General features: G+C 40.4%; 1 protein-coding gene across 3 annotated transcripts in view; it reads right to left on the reverse strand.

Moving 5' to 3' along the window:
- Positions 1 to 2,524: 2,524 nt before the first annotated feature.
- The window catches only part of LONRF2 (LON peptidase N-terminal domain and ring finger 2), a 36,785-nt gene continuing 18,169 nt past the window's right edge, over positions 2,525 to 21,140 (reverse strand). Inside the window, exons 3-12 of one of the 3 annotated variants that reach the window (XM_027674909.1) lie at positions 18,748 to 18,870; positions 17,567 to 17,728; positions 16,978 to 17,203; positions 14,906 to 15,002; positions 14,423 to 14,537; positions 13,067 to 13,263; positions 12,107 to 12,265; positions 8,965 to 9,127; positions 6,797 to 6,946; positions 2,525 to 6,440 (exon numbers count right to left, since the gene is read on the reverse strand). In XM_027674909.1, coding sequence (XP_027530710.1) covers positions 6,282 to 6,440; positions 6,797 to 6,946; positions 8,965 to 9,127; positions 12,107 to 12,265; positions 13,067 to 13,263; positions 14,423 to 14,537; positions 14,906 to 15,002; positions 16,978 to 17,203; positions 17,567 to 17,728; positions 18,748 to 18,870 — 1,551 coding nt within the window. In that variant the 3' untranslated portion in view covers positions 2,525 to 6,281. The remainder of the gene's footprint in view (positions 6,441 to 6,796; positions 6,947 to 8,964; positions 9,128 to 12,106; positions 12,266 to 13,066; positions 13,264 to 14,422; positions 14,538 to 14,905; positions 15,003 to 16,977; positions 17,204 to 17,566; positions 17,729 to 18,747; positions 18,871 to 21,140) is intronic. The other 2 variants (XM_027674910.1, XR_003532873.1) reach the window with 2 other exon arrangements.

The following is a 21,140-nucleotide window of genomic DNA, read 5'->3' on the forward strand; positions in this document are numbered from 1 at the left end:
AGCTAAGTAATTTCAGCTAAGAGAAAATAAAGCTGGCATGGAGCATTTAGGCATTTTTCTGACACTGACTCCTTAGCAACAACAAGTCCATTTTCTGTTAGCCAGCAAGGGCAACCAGCCAGCACTGTGAGGTGCCTCAGCCACCAGCAGAAAACAGAAGGTACTTGCTCCAGGGCAGAGCTGAGCTCAAAGTTGGATCTCTCTCCTCTTATGATGAAGGACACCATATTACATATTCCTCCCTCTTTTACTTTAAAAGCCACCAGTCAGCAAAACCTTCCTGGGTGTTTGGTTTATTTACCTTTTCTCTCTTTTCTCGCTTGAAATGAAAACCAGTGGATCAGCAAGGGAAGAACAAGATCTTGTGATGAGAAGGGGCTGGGAATCAGAAGAAATACCTAGGATGATGAGCAGCGTGTCTCCTGTGGGCTTCATGAGCTGAAGTGAGGGTGGGAGGATTAAATGCTGTGGTGAACATGAATAGGTTGATGGGCTGAAGGGGCTATGGCCACTTTCCATATACCATCCTAAAGATGCCATTCTCAGGTTTGCACAGACACAAGACAGTAACTTGAGAAGTTTCAGCTCTGCCTCTGGAGTATACTGCGTAGAAGAAAAGGGACCAGAATTGTTTCTCTAACTTCATCTGTGGTGAGGTTAACCGGCCTGACCCCAGGACCAGTTTCTCTGCTGAAAACCCAGGTCCTCCCAGAAGCAGGGCTCCAACGTGGCTGTTGCACAAAAAGAGCAGCAGATGTTTATGAGAAAAAATGTAAGCAACATTTACAAGTAAAGACATTTCTTCCATGTATGCAGGAAGTCCCAAATTTAGCAGACAAGGCAGAACCCCACATATGGCAGAACAGAGCTATAAAAGTTGTCAGCAAGTGATATTCATCTCAATTTAGAAACAACTTGTTCCTACCAAGTAACGTAAATGCGACTGAAAACATGCTTGTCTTTTAGCTGCAAGTGCAGTATGCACATTTGTTAGAAGAACTAAGGAAAGTGCTGGCATGGATTCACTTTTTTGCACCTCACTTGATAGTATCAGATTTTTTGCTCCAGATTACTCATCTTTCCTATTCTATGATTCAATAGCCAACAGCTTCCAGCAAGTGCTGCTGGACAGAATTAAGCAGCATTAGTTTTGGTTCCTGGTTTGATGAAGCAGAGTGATACAAATAGCACAACAGACCACTAGGGTCTCCACACTCTAAGAATGGCATTACTCAGGGAAGTAGGCACTGAGATGCTGTCTTTCCACGGCTCAACATCTACTAACACAGGACATGCAGGTTGAGGAAAAAAACTACTTATTAACTTCATGCAGTTACTTTATTTACTTCTGTTCTCAAGTCTCAGGGTGCACAAGGATCTGGGTTATAAAAAGGAAACCTTGATCAGTCATCTTTCCCCACCTCCTTCCTTTGGTGAATGATGTTTCAAAAATGCTGTTGTCCAGTGTACCAAAGCAGCTCAAGCAGCATTTACACACACTTGCAAGCAAAAGAGCAGTCCTGTAACTGATGTTTGTTTGCTCAGACATTCAGTGAATACAGGTGCAAAGGCCAAAGTCAATCCAACACCGAAAGAAAAAAAAAAGGCTAGTATTTACAAAAAATACCTTCACAATGGTTTTGCTCAGCAGCTTGCTGGCAGCAAGACGTAACTGAGAGATGGGATATTCCCTGCACAATCTGGCTCAACTTTGCCCTCACACAACTCTATTTTAGAACAGAACATTCTGAGTTGGAAGGAACCCACAAGGATCCTCAAAGCTTTGCTGCTTCTGCTGCTGAAGCCTGACCAATGTCCCACCACCCCCTACAGTGGCGCCAGCCATGGCCAGTGTCTTAGTCTGAAACATTGCCTCTACCTTGCAACACCCTGAAGGCATTTTAATTCACTGGGCTTAAACAAAAAAGCATTTTTTGTTCTTCATTGTAACCACATATTTTTTTTGCTTTTATTCTGTGGGGCCAGTCAGGTCATGCTTAGGGCTAAAAAATAACCAAGAAGCTACAAAAGGAAAAGCCCACTTCATGATCCTACCCCATCTTTGTCACAACTCACTTCTGAGGAAGCTAAAGGTTCATCTCCTCCATCCTACCTCCTCCAAGGGCCCCTTCCTCTTCCCCCTCACCCTGTATTTTGGGGACCTCCAGCTCCCCTTCAAATCCACCCCTAACATTCACACCCAGTGCCACAGGCTGCCCTGGGTCCCCAGCAAACCCCACTGTGCCACCATCTCTACAGCCTCCCCCACTTCTCTTGTACTGGGGCTAAAACCATTGCCATGCAACTTATGAGCCCCAACGTCCAACCACTGCTTCTCAGATGCCATTTGCTTCTTAAAACCTCATGAGGCCAATGCTCAGCCCTTGGGCTCCCATAAGGGAAATCAAACTATCATCCCCCTTCTGACAGCAGCACATCAGTGGCTTGTTTCTGCTCAGACCACATTTACCACACCTCTAGCTTTTAATCCTCCAGTGATAAAGCTTTCTCCATGAACTCACACTCTTATAAATTCAACCTGGTTTATTCCAAATATCACATAAATTAAATACATTTCCCATGAATATTGCAAATATACATGAAATGAACATTGCAATCTTTAAAAAAAGTTTTGGCTTTGTTTATGCAACAAAAAGTGCCAAATGTGGTTAGAACATGAACTTCTCCTGTATTTACTAGATACAAAAAGGTGCAGATTAATAATTTATATTTATACATATGTACACACTCCATTTAATTTCTAGCTTTAAAACAGTAAAAAATGGTTTCAAGTTTATCTACATTAAACATACTCGTTTACATCTGGTCAGAAGCCCCAGATAAGAGTTGATACAATCATTTCACAACTGCAAAATTAAGGCGCTACCAAATTACCAGTTCCACTGTGTAAAATGTAACAGGAATAGAGAGTGTACAGCTTTCTATTTACCAATTTAAAAGTGGACTGGAGAACAAGGAAAAAAGAGCAGTAAGAAACATGACAAGTTCTACAGGTTAGAAGTACAAAGAGATCTTGATGACTATCAAATGAACATATTAAAATACAGTAGATAAAAGGCCTCAGTGGCAAACAATTAGTATGCTTCTGAAAGACAAAAAAGTTTAAAATATATATATCATTTTGTAGCTTGAAATTTTACAGGTGAACAACAGGTGTAGAGGTAGAGGGATTTTTTTTTTCTTTTTGGCCTCTTTACGATGTATAAAGAAGGGCCACATTCACCACAGTGAAAAGACTCATCATATATCCCAGCATCCTTGCTTGGACAGCAAGCAAGAAAAGTGTAATGAGCTAGAAAGGCAACAAATCCTGTCTATCTCTTCCAGGAGCTCAGCTCCAATGCTTTCACATGTACCTTGGCGACAAGTTACACCTAAGCATAGACTGGCTGTAACATGGACATCTCCTCTAGAGAGCAATAAGATAGCTAGCTTTTCCTGTGAGGTACTACTGGATGCTGTAGATATTATATGGCAGAGGTGATTTGGTAAAAATGAAACTGGTACTTTCCCTTAGAAAGCAAGTACCACAGGGCAGTGGTGATTTCATTTATTTATTAAAGCTTTGCTATTTGATCAGCATTCAATGTTTTGGAGGAAAAGTCAGCTTTGGGCTGCTAATATGATTATTTGCATCCATACACAGACAATTCCCTTGTTATTATCATTTATCCAAAACATCAGTCACTGAAATATTCACAAACCGCTTTAAACCTTGACTAAAAAAAAATCCCTCTACAGTTCAGCTTTCTTTTCAATATCAATCATTCCATTAACTATGCAGGCCTTCATAAACACAGTAATGTCACTTCCCATGTAGAATGTCTTTACACATTACAGAACAGCAGTAAACAACTTCTCTTTTTCCATAGGGTTTTCTCTCAGAAGTACCTCAAAAGTAGGTATCTTGAACAAATCACTTTTGCAAAGAAGAATATTAACATTAACATTTACTGAGGCAAAGCCAAGAAGACACTAACTAGCACCTTGATATTTTTTTTCTTAAATGCACTCCTATCTGTAAAATTAAGCACATATAAGATCAGGGACCAGCAATATACAAATACGATTGGCGTCCTCTTTCAGCTAAGCTAGTAATACTCAAAACTAGGCAGACACACAAACAAGCAAGATGAGTGAGTCTCGAAGAAATACACAGCATGGAAAGGAATGGGAAGAATAGGAAGCTGAACAGAAAGGACTGCAAGATCAAATACAGTCCATCTTCTGGTCCGAGAATTAGTTTGTGAAATCACCTTTCAGTAGCTCAGCTGACAGTGGGCTGAAGACCTACTGACTTCTCACATTTCCTCCCCCACGTATGTAACCAGTCCTTTACACTTCAGTGAATTCCTCTTCCTCATCTTCAAATCCTGGAGGAAATGCATTTAACTTGAATTTTGAGTATTTTGGTGGTGGTAGCAGAACTTGCAGAAGGCTACTGTAGAGGTTATGACATCATTGGTTGTACATTATGCACTTCACAATTCAGAGAATATACTTACAAACTACTTAAATAGAAAAGGCGTGTTCAAGGTAGAGGCAGTTACAGTACATTCAGGGTATGTTACAGAAACCATTTGTGGTAGCCATTTGCTGAAAGGAAAAAAAACTCTCAATTTTTGTTTCCCAGACCACACAGGCTATAACTACAATACCCAAAGAGAGCAGGTAATATATCTCAATCACGGCATTTTAATGCAGTCTTCTTCCAGAATTCATGTGCAAAGTGGAAAAAAAAAGTTTAAATACCTCTTCATTGACAAATAAGGACAAAAGAACTAAAAAAGAAACCAGGCACTTTGACCATGTAGGTAAGCAGCCATTTCTTCTTACCAGACTTCTGCACATGAACAAGTCTTTACATTGGTCTTGCTATGCTTGCAGCACATGGAGATTCAAGTCAAATTTTTTTCCCTGTTGGTAGTATCAGTTCTAGTTATAGGAAACTGTGCCAACTGAATTGGTAACACTGAGTTATTTCATTGGCAGTTGAGCTAATATTGATCATTTGACTGACAAGCGATCAATTTAATAGCTATCAAAATTAGATAATAACAAAATAATACATAAAAAATAATCAAAGAGACAAATGAAGGTTAACACCTGACTTAAGCTTGCATTGAGACTTGCCTTTATAGGTTCGGTTTGTGACTCCTTTCACGGTGTTACTGTGGACTGAGTCCCATCACATACAGCAACTGGTACTAAACTACAATACTTCTGGTTTGAAACACGTTCAGTAGAGATCACCTCAATGTAACGGGAGGTTGGCACGACATGGCAGGAAGGAGGGAGATGGAAACCTCCCCACCTTTCATCCTCGCTGGTCCCACTCGCAGAGCAGGTGCTCAGAGTAAACTGCAGCATGCCTCCCTCCTACTTGGGGTGAAATCATTATTTCACAGCAGTGTTTATCATACTTTAGGGAGCGGCTTGATTTGAATTTAGCGGTAAGACCAGCTAGGATTACTTTGGTTTTTCTTTTCAAAGAAACCAAAGTACACCTTTCCAAACATTTTGTACATACTCATTCTGCTACAACACATAAATCACAAAGGAGGGATTACCTAAGGCTACTTAATAGTGTACTTATTCAGTAGCTATTATTCTTTCATCCAAACATCCTCAGATGCCTTGACCACAAATGCTTAACTTGTTTTTTCCTCAGACTACTATTTGCTGAAGAGAGAGAGAGAGAGAGAGAGAGAGAGAGAGAGAGAGAAAGCGAGATGTGGGTTTATGACAGAGTGCCTTCCAATTCACTGACAGACAGTAGTGTCAGTTATAGTCTTCATGCATACTTCTGCTGGGCATCAATAACTCCTCTTCTGTTCACTACAAGTCTAGGAAACACCTCTTCAATCCGTTGTCCAGTTTCCTTTTCTTACCAAGTGAAAATCCAAATCACATGCAGGCCAATGGTGCTACTCTAGTACTTAACTCTCTTGCAGGCTAGGAACATCAACTCTATCACAGTACTTTGAAGCAATTATCCACATCCATCAGCTACACTCTAAATGTAGCACAGCTTTGTAGAGGCTCAGTTTTCATCAGGATAACAGGAGAGTGTGCAAGGTTTGGTGAATACCCAGGATAACAAACTGATGCAATCAATGGATGCAGGACATAGTCAGAAAGGGCTGCTTTTTTTTTGAAGGAATCTTTAAAAAATACAAAAGCAACCCCTCCCCTTTGCCCTCCCCTAGAACAATCTATCATGAGATGTTTTTTCAGTGCCCACTCAACTGAAGTCCATGTTATCTGGGTCTTTTGCGAGTCACAAATATCAATACGCGTCTGATGGCAACAAGACGATCTTTAAGGGAGGTCATAGCCAATATAGCCAGCTGAGCTCTGTTTTCCAGAGGCAACACTGCCAAGAGCCACCAGTACCAGGCAGGACCACTGGGGTTGCTCTGCAAAAGAACGGAAAGATGTATTCACCAATTATGTATCCACCAGCACTGCTCCATTAAGAACATCACCTTCCTTCTCACCTTGTATTTGCTAAAAAAGTTACCACAAAACAGTTCAAGCAACAATTAAACACTTAATTGCAGGTGTTCTCTTTGTCTATATGTACCACTAAGAACTTATTTCTGCAGCTATCAAGTTACATAGATACACTGTTTTCCATGCTTCGTGCCAACAGACCAAAATTGGGTAAATAAGATTTAGAATGTACAAAACCACAGCAAAAATCTGTCAGAAAACAGTCTACTGTAAAAATTTGGTATAGTATAAGGCTGTTTAAGTAGGAAGGTTTTATTACCTGTGGCTCTGGTTCTTTTCCTGGCATGGACCCAAAATGATTGAGAATTTGCACTTTCATATTGTCTTTAAGAGAAGTAAACCAGGCAACGGCTTGATCATAAACTGAATCATGAAGACGGACAAGTTCTTCATATTCTGGTCCTTCAACCTTATTGTTAAAAGAAGGGAGATGGAACAAAACAGGTTTGATACCGTGGAGCCCGTATGCTTCCCCAGAAGCAAACGAAGCAAAATAATGCAGTGACTACAGCTGTTCAAGTGCGCTTATCTAAACCAACTGTGCCTAAGTCTCAGATTTCAAACCTGTGATGCTGGAGTTTTTTTACCCTCCCCTAGGTGTTCTGAAGTTATATTTCTTGGAGCAGTAACTGCCCTGCTAATACATATTCCTAAATACTGGCACAACAGAAGATTCTGCTCTCTAATCCTGGGACATCATACTAATCATCTCAAACCCACAACCTCGAGTCCCTATCACAGAACAACCCTTAACAGTGGTATATCGTCTGGCAAGACAAAACAAGCACTACTGCCACCAAGCACAGAGATGGGGGGGGTCTATGGCCCTTAAGAGACCAGCAGTATTCCACAGAAGTGTTAAGGCCATGGTGGGATGGCCAAGGAGAAGGAGGAGGACAGACACCTGAGCAGGCAGGAAGCAGGAAAAGTGGATGCTTTCCCAATACCAGAAACACCATGAAGAAACACACCCTCAGTGAAGCAAAGAGTGTTTTAGTTGCACAGCCCTAACTATTAGCTATTAAGGGGAAAAAAAGCATAGGCAAAACCCACTACAAAATGGTGATTTGTGGGGGCTTTTTGAGTTTTGATTTTTGTGGTTTGTTTTTTGTTTGAGTTGTTTTGGTTTTTGGGGGGGGGGGTTGTTTAGGTTTCTTTCCCCTTTAACATGTACATATCAATGGTGTGATTTCAGCTATGCTACCCAGATGCACATCTGATGTAGCTGCTGTGGATGCCTTTCACAGTTGAGGAGAAACAGCTCTAAAGGGCAATTAATCTCATCTTAAGGTAGGTATCTAAGAGCAGATAAAACAGGCATCTTTGGACTGAGATTTCTCACCATCTGATATAACATGAATGTAGGGTGCTGAACACAGGGACCAGTCTCTCACTTGAGACAAGGTAAATCTCACTCTAATTAGGAAGAGGTGGGTCTCTGGCACCATCTACAAACACTGCCTTGATACCTGTGTTCCACCACTCTTCGCTGGGGATTTAAACACAGCAGAGCTCTCGCTCTGAGCAGACTACCTACTCCAGCCTTTCACAGGCAGACACCTCCATGAGATCTACCCTTCATGCCCTGACAAACAACTGCATCATTCTGCACACGTTAGAAAAGCCCTACTAAGACTTTACAGACTTTCACTTCAACTATGAGAGTGAGCTAAAGAGCTGTATGACCCAACCAACTCCATCAACTGGCATGAGAATACTACTAAACTCGATGTTAAGAGCTATCAGGGTTTTACAGACATGGTCTGAAGATGATCCGGGAACCTATTATTAAGCATGGCCAAAAATTCACCCTTTGGCCAACATCCATCATAAGCACCTCACTTGATGCAGGTTTTCTAAGAGGACCTGTTTTTAAAAGCTACTCCCCTCTCTGCATTTCTCTGCTCTCAGTCAGCTCTGACAGAGGTTTGTACATGGCACAGTTAACTTACATGTCACTCAGAACTCATTCTAAGAGCAGACCCCCACATTTACTTGAGGCCTAGTTCTGTAAATGAGAGTCTGGAGGACATAGGAAGTGTGCCAACTGTTTGTTCAGTGCAAGAGAACAGTCAGTTCTCTACCAACAGGAGCATGTGCTTTTAGAAGACTTTAAATTCTGTACCAGTTTTAAAATGTTACTCCGACCTCACCTACACATCATGACAGACCTCAGCATCTCAGAAGCTACTCTGAGATCCATGAAGGGAGTGTAACACTTTAAGCAGAGATAATTATACGGGCAGAAAGGAAGAAAGGGAAAGAAGAGACAAAGTTTGTTCTACGTTTTTTAAAATAGAGCTTTAGTGTATTTGTAATGATATTGGTTTAAAAATAATGCACAGCTAGCTTGAAATGCAACAAGGAAAGGCTATTTAAGTGAATCCAGCAATACATGGGTATGAACAACTTTGCACCATAGATCACCTTTTTATCTTCAAGATACTCGATGTTTGCTGTGTTATATCCATCTCGCTGGCCATGGCTTAAGACCCTAAAACGACGGACACCAACTGTATCAACAACTGAGCGTCCATCAGGAAAAAACTTTACGTCCCTGATCTCTAATATACAGCCATGATCTGCAAATCTGAAATGACAGAAGGGCATAAAAGTGGAAGTCATCAACACGTGTTTACAGACATCAGGACAAATACTGGGCCTAATTGAGCACTTCTTATTTGAAAGAGGATCCTGCTTTGGTGACAATACATTTCTGCTTATTCCCATAAGCCACACAACCCCCACCCTTTCTGCCTTCCCTCAGAGGACCTGGACAGCAGTATTTTCAGGGCATGTTTGTGGGGTGGGATGGTTGGAAAGGGACAGGAAACTAAATGAAGCATGTTTCATGCTGGGAGTTGCCAGCTGCTGGTGGCAAATTCACCTGGTTTGCAAAGAAAACAAGATGGGTAAAAATACCATAAGGAAGTCCAGAAACTGAGGAACAAATGTGAGGGCTATCCCCCTACTCCAACATGTAAGCAGAGGATTGCAGGCTTTAGAAGAAAAAGGCTTCTGTATAGCAAGATTTTTGTTGCATCTGTTTCCTTAAAAAAAAAAAAATCAAAACAACCCCAAAATACTCTCTTTACAAAAGCACATTTGTATCCATTATATTTAAAGTAGGCACAGGTTTTAATCACACCCTGGAAACAAGCATGCAATAAATTTTTACTTTATCAAGCTTACCTACTCTACCTTTGTGCTGTAGTGATTTCACTAGAGAGGGTGATTGCACAATGACTCTTCACCACAATACATTTGCAGCTCTACACCTCAGCCAACTGCTAAGCAGGAGAAAGTACTGCATGTATCTAGTCTCATCTCAAGATACCAAATCCCTGCAGGGTGTGATAAATTCTTTATCAGGAAACACTTGTTTTACCAGGGCTTGGTCATTTCTCACAATGGAGTGATGAAGAAATGACTTCTGTTTCTGCTCTACCAGAAATTGCGGGTTTGTGAGGGGCAGAGGGGAAGCTCACCACTGTGGACAACTGTTCTCTTCCAGCCACCCCACAGGAAAAAAATCAGGACAAGCAAGAAGAGTACAGCTGCAAACAGCTAAGCCTTGGTGCTTTACCAGTAGGATTGATTTATAAAAAAGGCGAGTTTATTAGTTTATTACAGTAGCATTACACTAAACACTATTTAAACAGCTACATGACAATTGTTTTTAATTAAGGATTTTAGTGACATTCATACTGGATTTAGAAAATAATACAGAAGTGATGATTTTTTTCTTTTTTGTTGTTCTTTGAGAAGTTACTTTTGGCTAGAAAGTGACCTTAATCAAAGGTCAAGAAAGCACCTGGAGACAGGTATAAAATGTTAAAAGTTTGTATTCTTCTCCCAGCTTTAACTTAAAATGGAGAAATAAAACAGAGGAAGGTAATGAACTGAACATGTTTTGTCACTGTGTTTTTCAAGGGAGGTATGTATCCATGTCTTAGTAGATGAGGCAAAACAAGTTTCCCCACTTGTATTCTCAAGCTGATTTCGCAATTTTGAATAAACAAAAGAACTTCTTTACTTGTGTAAGAAGCTGCAACAGCCTGCCTAGGTGTCTACAGCTAAAGGCTTTCTTCGCTTCAGTGTTTGATTTAAATTATCATGCTCAAAAAGTTTAATTACTTTAGTAACTTAAAACAGACCACACACAGAAACCTAACCACACTGGTTGCATTTTAAAATATCCTTCATAATGTTTTCTAACAAACCAATTATTGTGTTTTGGGGACTGTAAGCCCTTGGCCCTCTGTATTATACCTGACTCCAAGTAAGTTTGGCTCTTCACTAAGCCTTCATGGATATAAGGAGAGTTTCATTAATGTCCTAGGGTCATTCTGTCCTCACTCTTACAAGTATTTGCTTCCACAAAATTGGTAACAGGCCTGAAAGGAACTGTGGAGCATCAGCTACTGTTGGAACCTGAACTCCAGAGTGCAGCACTGACAACATGCCAAATGGCATTGCAGCACAGCCACAGTTGACTGGAAGCTGTAGCATCTCCTGTATTCCTATAGCCACCTTACTGTCCAGTTGGGGAGAAAAATAAAAAAATCCTCCCCAAGAAAACATGAAGTGGACAAAGCAAGGCTGCCAATCCTCAGTATGACTGCCCTCCTCTCACCTCCAATGATGATCACTATAAAAATGCTGCTCCTGAGGATGCCTGTTTAATGTGTTCTTAAAAATTCCTATGCCTGTCATCCATTCTACAGCCTGCATCATGCCAACGCATCTTCTGAAGTCAGCAACTATCACATCTCATACGGCAGACCTCTCAAGACCACCTCATATTTCTCCAATGAGCATAGTCTTATCACCTTCACCCAAAAGCCTATTATCTGTAAAGTACATAAAACTTGAAAGTTTTCACAGGATCATAGAATAGTTTTGTGTTGTAAGGGACCTTTAACTGTCATCTACTCAGTCTCTGCATAGGAGCTGGAAACACATCAATGTCAGAATTCACAACAATGAATTACAGGTAAAATCATATAGAAAGACAATGTAACTCACTTGCTCACTGCAGATAGTTTAGACATTGCAACACAGAGGTAAAGACAAACATCAAAATTCAACATTCAGCAGCAAAACAGACTTCTCAGCCAAGGGTATACTTTGTCTCATTCAAATGATACCACTCATGCGGGAAACCTATGGGAGGTCTGGATTTTTTACCTTATTTTTGTTTTGTTTTGTTTTTTTAAACTGAGCAGACAGAGGAAGAACCTTATACAGTCAGTCAGCTTTCACTGGAACAAACAGGCCAGCAAGCTTTCCAACCACACAACCAATTAAGTGCTATTTTTGGAGCCTGCAGTAGCAGGATGAGTTGCATTCTTGCTATCCATCCAACAGGGGAGCAGTAAAATTACATCTTTGTGTCAAAAGGAATGTTTAAAGTACAGAACTAAGAAGTAAGCAACTTTAGTATTGGTTCACATAGGACTGGAAGGAACCACAGCAGTTTGGGGAGACAAGTATACTGTGCTGTAGTATTTCCTTATCATCACAACAGCCTCTGCAACAACAGGACATTCTTAGCTCATCTCCTTACCCTTTTAATTCATCAGCTAAGCACATGCCAAACTGCTTGGTACCAGTTTCCATGCATCTTCTTATCATTAGGCGATAACGAGGTTCAAAGACATGTAGCGGACAAGGGATGGTAGGAAAGGCCATGGTACATACGAAGATGGGAACATCTTTATTCAAACTGCAAGATAATTGTTTAAAAAAATTTACTGTTTTTTCTGGCTACTGCTATATTCAGCATGAACCCTTAATACAAGACTGATTCCAGTGGTTTCCTTAGACTCATTCTTCATAAATGTATGTCTGTTAAAGGTTTGTCATTTTTACAAGACAAATATATTTCAGACTCTTTCAGTTTATACATAAGTAAACAATTTCACTAATCTACTTTCATTGAGGAAAAGTCAGGAAATAATAGCCAATTTTCCAAATATGTGCATGCTGATACATCTATATTAGATAAATATTGCAAGATTTTGGTGATAACTTTTCACGGTGACTAAGTACTTAACAACAAGCCACAATCAAAACAAAATGGTAGAGAATCCCCAAGCTCAGTAAAACCCTTTTGATTTTGAAGCCCACTAATCCACTTAATTTTTTCAGGCTTAATAATTTTTAGTTGAGTTATGGCATAAAATTCACCAGTCACTGACAAAAACTAGATCCTTGAATTTTTCCTGACCTGAAGTATAATCCATTCATAATTTGAATTTTACTCCCAGAAAAACCCCATTATAACTTTTAAAGCTATTATATTGTTTCAGAGGAAAAAGCAATTATCTTTAAGAATATTGTTGCGTCTCTCCAACATCCATGCATATTGTTACTTGTTTATCTGCAATAAACATGTAAAAAATACAAAACATCTGGCAGGTTTGTTTACAAATTCATTCCTTTTACGCATTTTCATAAGCAAATGAAGCTTCTACAGTAATTTAGATTGAAAAATACAGCTGTCAGTAGTATAAAGAGAGCCTACTTTGACAATTCCTTCATTTCTTCCTCATAAACTTTCTTTCTTTCAGATAACTCCTCCGGCAGGTAACGGACTATCAGTTCTTCTGTAAGGACGGTCTTCTTATAAGTTCTGCTTGCCAGAAACTGCAAGGAAGAGTCAACTCTTAAGTCTGATAACAAGAAGACAGGTAACATCTCTTCCTCCCAAGCCATTCTTTCCTAAGGCCAAAGAGCACATTAGTTAGGACCATACTGATTTCTCATCCTTTTCAGCCTTAGGCATTGAAACTTCCACTTCAGGATACGTGGTTCACTCCCATGTCCTTTTACCTGTAACCCCCCCCCACCCTTTTTTTGGCAGAAGTTGTACTACCAGGAAAAAAAGGCAGTCCTTCCTCACTTTTGCAGAAGATACATATATTTTTTTCACCTAGAGCTGTCAAGTTACCGGCAAGAAATATTTTAAGAAATATCATGTCTGCAGGAGCAGAAGTGTTCACCAAGGAGTGACCATTCACCACAGGCAGATATAGAGTCTGGAGATGCTGTATGAACAGGACTATGGCTGGCACTCCCCAGGCATGAGCCTGACAAGATACTGGAAGCCTCTATTTCTTTAAGAACCAGCAAAACCCCTTGTCTTCCAAGAAATACCAAATATATCTTGGAGAAAATGAGGTCTGTGCACAGCTTGATGCTGTTGGTAATACTGTGTTGTTCTGGTTTCACAGAATCATAGAATAGTTTGGCTTGGAAGAGACCTTTAAAAGTCATCTAGTTCAACCCCCCTCGCAGTGAGCAGGGACAACTTCAACTAGATCAGGTTGCTTGGAGCCCCATCCAGCCTGACCTTGAACGTTTCCAGGGATGGAGTATCTGCCACCTCTCCAAGCAACCTGTTTCACTGTTTTACTACCCTTCATGGTAAAAAATTTCTGCCTCATATCTAGTCTAAACTGACCCTCCTTTAGTTTAAAACTATGACCAGCAACAGGCCCCACTAAAAAGTCTGTCCCCGTATTTCTTATAAGCCCCCTTGAAGTACTGAAAGGCTGCAGTCAGGTCTCCCTGGAGTCTCCTCTTCACCAGGCTGAACAACCTCAATGCTCAGCCTGTCCTCGTGGTCCACCTTCAGATCATGTTCGTGGCCCTCCTCTAGACCCACCCCAACAGCTCCATGTCCTTCCTGTGCTGAGGACGCCAGATCTTGACACAATACTCCAGCTGGGGTGTCATCAGAGCGGAGTAGAGGGGCAGAATCATCTCCCTTGACCTGCTGATGCGGCTCACAAGTAGAGCACAAAAGATCCCCACATAGATGCTTTCAGAAGAACACAACTTTGTGCAGTTTTGTTAATTGGGTCAAGGACATACTTACTTCTGACAGCTTTTCTTTGCAGAGTGGGCAAAGTGGATTATGGTCAAGGCAACGCTCAAGGCATTTGAGGCAAAAGGTGTGTCCACAGGGTGTGGTAACAGGTTCGTAGAACAACCTTAACATGAAAACATGGAACACAGAAGCTAAGCTGCCAACAAAAACAATGCAGATTCCCAAAGAGTGAGAGGAGTGACTACTCCTAGCTCTCTCTTTCTTTCCTGCTTTTGTATAAAGTATGGGTGACAATTTTATCTAAGGATATAAAAAAGATTTTCATTTTTAGAAGTGGTAAACAATGGAGAACACCATGCATAATGGAGAAAACTGAATCTGTAAAGATTCATCAGATGTAAGTTTCAGCAAAAAAGAAACAGAGTAATGATTTAGATATTCTCTCGCAGGTTTCTCTTCTGACACCATGAAAACTTTTTTCAGAAGCTAGAAAGGCTTTCTAATATTAATTCCAGGTCAGCGCAGTCATACCTCATGCAGAGGGAACACTCAAAGTCTGATGCATCCACCAGAGTTGTTGGTATCTCACTTGAAGTGTCGGTGGTGTTTTCAGGTAAAACATCTGCATCTAAGTAGTTCAGAAAATTATTAGAGTAAATATTTAAGTATTGTTACATTTTCAGATGGGTTTTAGGCTGTTTTTTCATAAAGAAAAGAACCTGATTTATGTCTTCTACTTTTTAAGTTTTATTCCAAACAAACATATATCCCATCTGAGTCTTAGGTTTTTTGACAAAAGATCTTTTGGACAACAGAGGATGATGTCTATAGCCAGAGAATGCACTTTAGAGCTGAACACCCATTATTTGCTTCTCTAAAAATGATTGTGTTGTGTGTTTTTTTTAGTCTAGTTTTTAAAATACTCTGCTAGTGCTTTCCTACTACCATCACCACCTCCACATCAGCCAGGCCAGATGTTTTAAAGTACATTAAGTCCAGAATTTAATTTGTTTACATCCAGTCAACATATTTCATCAGCATTTCTTATAGATTTCTCAGCAGGGTTATTTTTTCTTACAAGTATAAAAAGCTTACATACTTCTAGACTAGGCTGCTGTGCAAATCCCACATTTCAGACAGCTTAAAGTTAAAGGACTATTGGAGTTGCATTAGCTAATACTGATTTTACTAGCTCAGCAATCTGCAAACACAGAGGCAAACACTTCACTTAAAATTCTGCCCAGACTGATGTTTTGGGGGTGCTTTATAGCCCTGTGGTGTTAGTGTATGAGCTTTAAACTTTACATCAGCATTATTTAAGCTCTGAAGCTCTCAGCTCCAGCTTTGGATGACATTTACATAGGCAATTTCTGCAACTTCTTTTACAATTCGTATCTTTGTTGCTCAGTGACAAGTTGCAACAGAGCCATGAATGGTGCCTTCACACTCTGTTCTGTTAAACAAATTCTTGACCATTTAAAAAAAAACAAAAAGCTCATCTTTTTATGTTAAGTTAAACCACTAGGAGATTTTGTTACATGATAGCTTATGCTCAGCATCTGGTTTATCTCAAGCACAGACAGGGTAGACGGTGTGTGGCCTACAAAGAAAAACAGCACTATCTTTAACCTACATCTCACCTGCTAGCATTTAGTAATAGCAAGAACCTAACTGTGTTAATTCTGCGAAAAGTAACATGGCACTGGGACCTAGCACAGACAAGAAATTAGTGGTTATGGGTAAAATGCAATCTCTGGCCTTTGCTGGGAAGATACAGGTGGGTCAGATTTCACAATCTATTTACTGAGTCTGCAGTTCACAAGCAAGTACACGGTTTTGCCTTCACAGCAACGTGATCAGAAAATGGCCATATATTGATCATTTGTAGAGGTGGCGGACAGACAGCAGCACTCAAAGACTCATAATATTTCAAGACAGAAGTCAAACTAATCAAGGTGTGGGTTGTTTTTCTTTTCTTTAAGGGAAAAAATGCAAACTAGTACAGAAGCATTTTTAAAGTTTCTTTTAATGAATCATTCCACTACTGTGAAATACTGCCTTCAGCATTTTGAGCCCTGAGTACTAAAACCACTCTGGAGGTCTTTGTTATAAGCTTGAGTAGCATACCAATTGTAAGCACAGTTATCAAGTAACAGAAAACTGGGTGGGCTTATTACCCTTTAAAAGGCTTCTTTGTTTGCTTGGAAAATTTCATGTAAAGTTGCATGTGACCGTTTCTGATGCCAGTTAAAGATCAGTTTCCAGGCTTACTGGATCTTTCAGTCATAAAGACAGACAATGAAGTTCAGCTATAGCTGAGACCTAGAAAATGGAAACGGCACTAGCAAAACAAAGACTAAACTGTGAGTGGGCTACACGTTGAAAATGGCCCATTTGAGAAAGAAAAATACAATTTTCATTCAATGAACTGAAACTGCTCTGAAATAAAATAAATAGGCTGTTATGCAGACACAGAGAACAAAATATCATTCCAATTCCAATAGGGAATATTTCATTGACACCTATATAAAGGGAGGAGTAAAAAAGTTTACAGTCTTTCAGTATGTTCAAGAGAAACTGCCTTTCTAAGCCACAACACAAACCTTTTTTAGGAATCTTACTGGGGACATCCAAACTCTGTAAATCTCTCATATCACTGGACAGCTTTCTTTTTAAGCCAACCCCAGGTAAACTGGAGAGAATAGCTCCCAAAGATTTCTTGTTGTCTTCAAAATAGAGATCCAGAACATGATGGGAAACAGGAGAATCAGTGCTTCTGAATACATCAGATTCTTGGGACGGGGTTTTTGTTAACCTGAACACAGTATCCTAAAACAATTAAGAACAGTTATATACAGCATGAGACAATTTTGCTTTGCTTTTTTCTATTAGTTTTATCAACAATAGATCAATGTCCCTACAACGAGCCTAGCAAGGGAAAAAGGTCCGAACCTGCCCAAAAATACAACTGACCCCCACATGAAGGTATCACATTGCTTTCTGAAGAAAAAGTTTCATTCTCTTATTCTTCTGAGAAAGTACATCCCAATAAGAGATACAACAGCAATGCAGAAAACAGGCTTACCATGAAAGTAAATGCCTACATGAGCGCAGACAAAGACAACGTCACACAGATCAGACAGATCCTTGTGTTACTTTTGGTATTTTTATGTTGAAAACTTTTTGCTTTACCTTTGAGGACCCAGCAACAGAGTTATCTTCCACAGCTGACTGTGTATTTATGCTACTCAGAAATGCAGGTTTCAATCTTGTATGGGATGTTCGACTAGAGAAAGGTGCTGTTAGACTATCATGCACATTTTCAAAGGCTGGGAAAAACATCTCACACATTATCTAGTCAATTAAGAGAAAAAAAAGAAAAAGTAATAATTACAACATAGATATTTATGTTTGTATGAACACAGATGCACAAACTTCACAGTGTCTAGATGCCAAGAAGCTTGCAACAACCAGGACACCCTGCATTCCCCAATGCCCATGGGAAACCTGAATGGCAGTCCCTACCACAACCACAGTCACATTCCAAGGTGCTCTTCAGGTGCCCACCTCATTCTCCAAAGGCTCTTCAGGAGCATCCAGGGCAGCAAGCAGGCTGTTGCATCCTTCTCCTGACCCTACCCATCTCTATTCTGACCCTGAGACCCTGCCTCCAGAAGTCTTCAGACCATGCTCTCCCAGTTGGTTAACAAAGATGTGTTTAAACATTCCTCGTGCCCTGCATCCACGTTCTCTATCCTCAAGCAGATTTAACCCCTAGCTAAAAGCTGTGTAGAGCCAGTTACCCCCCTCACCAGTCCCCACCAAGTTTGCCAAATCCTCACTGCATTTTTATAAAAAGCTGCCTGTATCGACTTTCACAGAATACCTGCTGGTGGTTGGTTAGCACTACGTGTGTCTAATTTCTCATAAGGGACAAACTGCTACAAAAACTGCAGGACTTTTCCAAGAAGGGCAGCACAAAGCTTCCCCTTCTCAACTCTATGCCACTCCTCACATAAAAGTGATTTTCTGACAGTACTAACATTAGCAGCCTCAAGCCTATGCAATCCAGGTGCTTGCGTACCAACCTACTCAAATTTGGCTGACACACTACAAGCTTAATTTACAAACTACAGCAGCCAAACCTGAAGATTTGCGGTGGAATTCACAAACATACAATTCCTCTAGTTGAGGCATCAAACCAAACCCAAGGGGTGCTTCACATAGCATAATGCTAGAAAGATTTACTAGGGAATCTACTGAATCAAATTATCATTTGGCTGTTTACTGTCACTTGAAATAACATGAATTTTACCTGGCTGTAGGAGTAAAAGAAGCATGATGGCCAAGTAGCCAGTAAATATTTTTTATACCTTTTGGGCTTCTTTCTTCATTGAGCTCCATTCAGGATTTAAGGCAACACAATAAAGAAACTCCTTCAATGCTTCCTCAGTCCTTTCCAATCCAGAAAGAGCTTTTGCTTTCACATAATGGCCCTGTTCACACAAAGGAAACGTACAAATCTATATATCATTTCTGAACTAGCAGCAAGACACCAGAAACAAACTTGAAAGTTCACATCGTTCTGCAGGTAAGAACAAGATGCTTTTTGGGTAACAAAAATGCACGTGACTGAAGGAAATTCAGTCCCTTCTGCTGAAAAAAGATTCCCCAGGAACCCACTGCTGCATCACCCCCTGCCAAAGGCATTGCTCTTTTCCTCAGAGGAGACTTGAAAATGAGAAAGTATATTTGTCTCCCCAAAGACAAAGTCTACTACACATCCCACTGGGCTTGGATACACCAGAAAACAGTTTCACATACCAAGGTAAACTTAACAGTAATTCAGCTGCATGGAAAAGGCAGTGATATGAGGAAAGCTGGAGGTGGCAGCTGAGGGAGTTCAGGACACTCCTCCTGGGTGTCTTACCAGGACAGAGGTGATTTTTCACATGTTTTATTTGGCTACAGAAGACCACAACATTATGAATTTAGGGCAATTTACCAAAGCTTAATCTGAAACTTTTTAGCCCATCCTACCTCTCCCATGTCCTGGAGTAACACATCCATTGCCAACAGGCATGGTAGCCAGCTTGGGAACAAGTCCCACTTTATTCACTACTAATAACAAGAGAAGAATGTCTCACCTCTGAATTTCCCTGTGGATGTCAAACGGCAGTTCAAATCTGGCTATGGAAATTACTTCCTTCACAATGAAAACAAACTAAGGGTGCATTTAAACATTTGCCTCTCACTTATTAGATAGAAGCGTGCTCTGGAAGTCCACCTCTGACCCACACGAACATCTACTGAAAGTACAGCTTTACTCATCTGAGGGACTGGCTAGATACACTTTTCTGTCCTTCATTCTAATGCCAAAAGATCCAGTACCACATAATCTTCCTGAGCAGGTAACTCCCTTGTTCTTTCAATACTGCCCTCCAAGCTGAGACCTATTAAGATCTTTACCTTTACACTGTTGGGTAGGAGGCTCGTACAAAAAGGAAGTAACAGGTACTGCCTAGGCCAGGTTAATTAGCACAATATCATTTGGTGACCTGAACAAGAAGCCTCAGTACACACCAACCTCTCCAGGTGACATAGTTTTTCTTTTCCTCAACGCAGTAAGAGAGGTACTGTGAGACCTGACCCTGACCTTCTTACCTTGATGCTTGCACAGCCTCTGTAAAACCTTAAGAGAGGTCTTAACACGCCTACAATCTCTGTCAGCATTACTTTCCTGCACTGGGGAGCTGACAAGCTTTTTTGGCCTCATCCTTTGGAGCCGTTAAGAGCACTGTCCTTATCCAACCTGCAAGGGAGGACTGACTTGGGCTGTCTACAGACAAAGTAACTAAAGATCCAACACTGGGTGTTAGGCCCAGGGACCAGAGGTCCCTTATACTTCAGAGACTACTGCTGCCACCTTCCCTTTCTTATTTTCACACAGCCCTGCAACTGAAAACTTCTCCCTGCCTCAGAGAGTCTATGGACCTGGTTTTCATAGCAACTGAAAAGAAACCAACTTTTCTATGCTGCAGTGACTACAGCAAACCAAAGAGCTTCACAGTAACTTGGCAAGTCTTTACATTTCAACTGTCAATAAGCCAAAAGGTACTGGTAGGTGAATGCTTGTATCCCAGGAGGTACTCCCAGAATTACTTTTATTGTTTGGTTTTGGTTTGTTGGTTTGTTTTTGTTTTTTTTTTTTAACTACACAGCAAATGTTCGAGCTAATCGCTGTCACTGGATGAGATTTTGCAAGATACAAAACAAAGCAGATGCCCAGAACTCCTGGAGAACACAAATTCTGGATCAGCACAGCTTATGTGGATGTCCTCACACACACAAAAGCACAAGTGAAGTACGTGTGAGACACTGCTGGTTATGCCATGATGACAAATTTCATTTTCAATTAACATTCTTCAGAGATGGGATTAATAAAACCTTTATCTGCCTATGACTGACACACATCACATTTCCAAAGATTCAGGAAAACAGAGAAGACACTTCAAGAAAACATTTGAACATGTGTTGCAGGATTTAAATTGTGAACAATTTCCATTGCATTTCTGTAGGCCTTGCTTGACATGACTAGAAGCTGTAAGCTGTAATGTTTATGCTTATAGACTGTGTGAAAATATGCAATGTTTATACTTGTTAGCTGTGTGTCTAATTATAAGGTTTGAGAACATAGTATGTTTAGAGCAAGAAAGCCTTGAGAAAGTATAGATAAGGGTGCACCTGCAGATTTCAGAAAGTTCCT

This window comes from Neopelma chrysocephalum, unplaced genomic scaffold (genome assembly GCF_003984885.1).
Source record: "Neopelma chrysocephalum unplaced genomic scaffold, ASM398488v2 Primary Assembly neopelma1_25, whole genome shotgun sequence".
Lineage (NCBI taxonomy): Eukaryota > Metazoa > Chordata > Aves > Passeriformes > Pipridae > Neopelma > Neopelma chrysocephalum.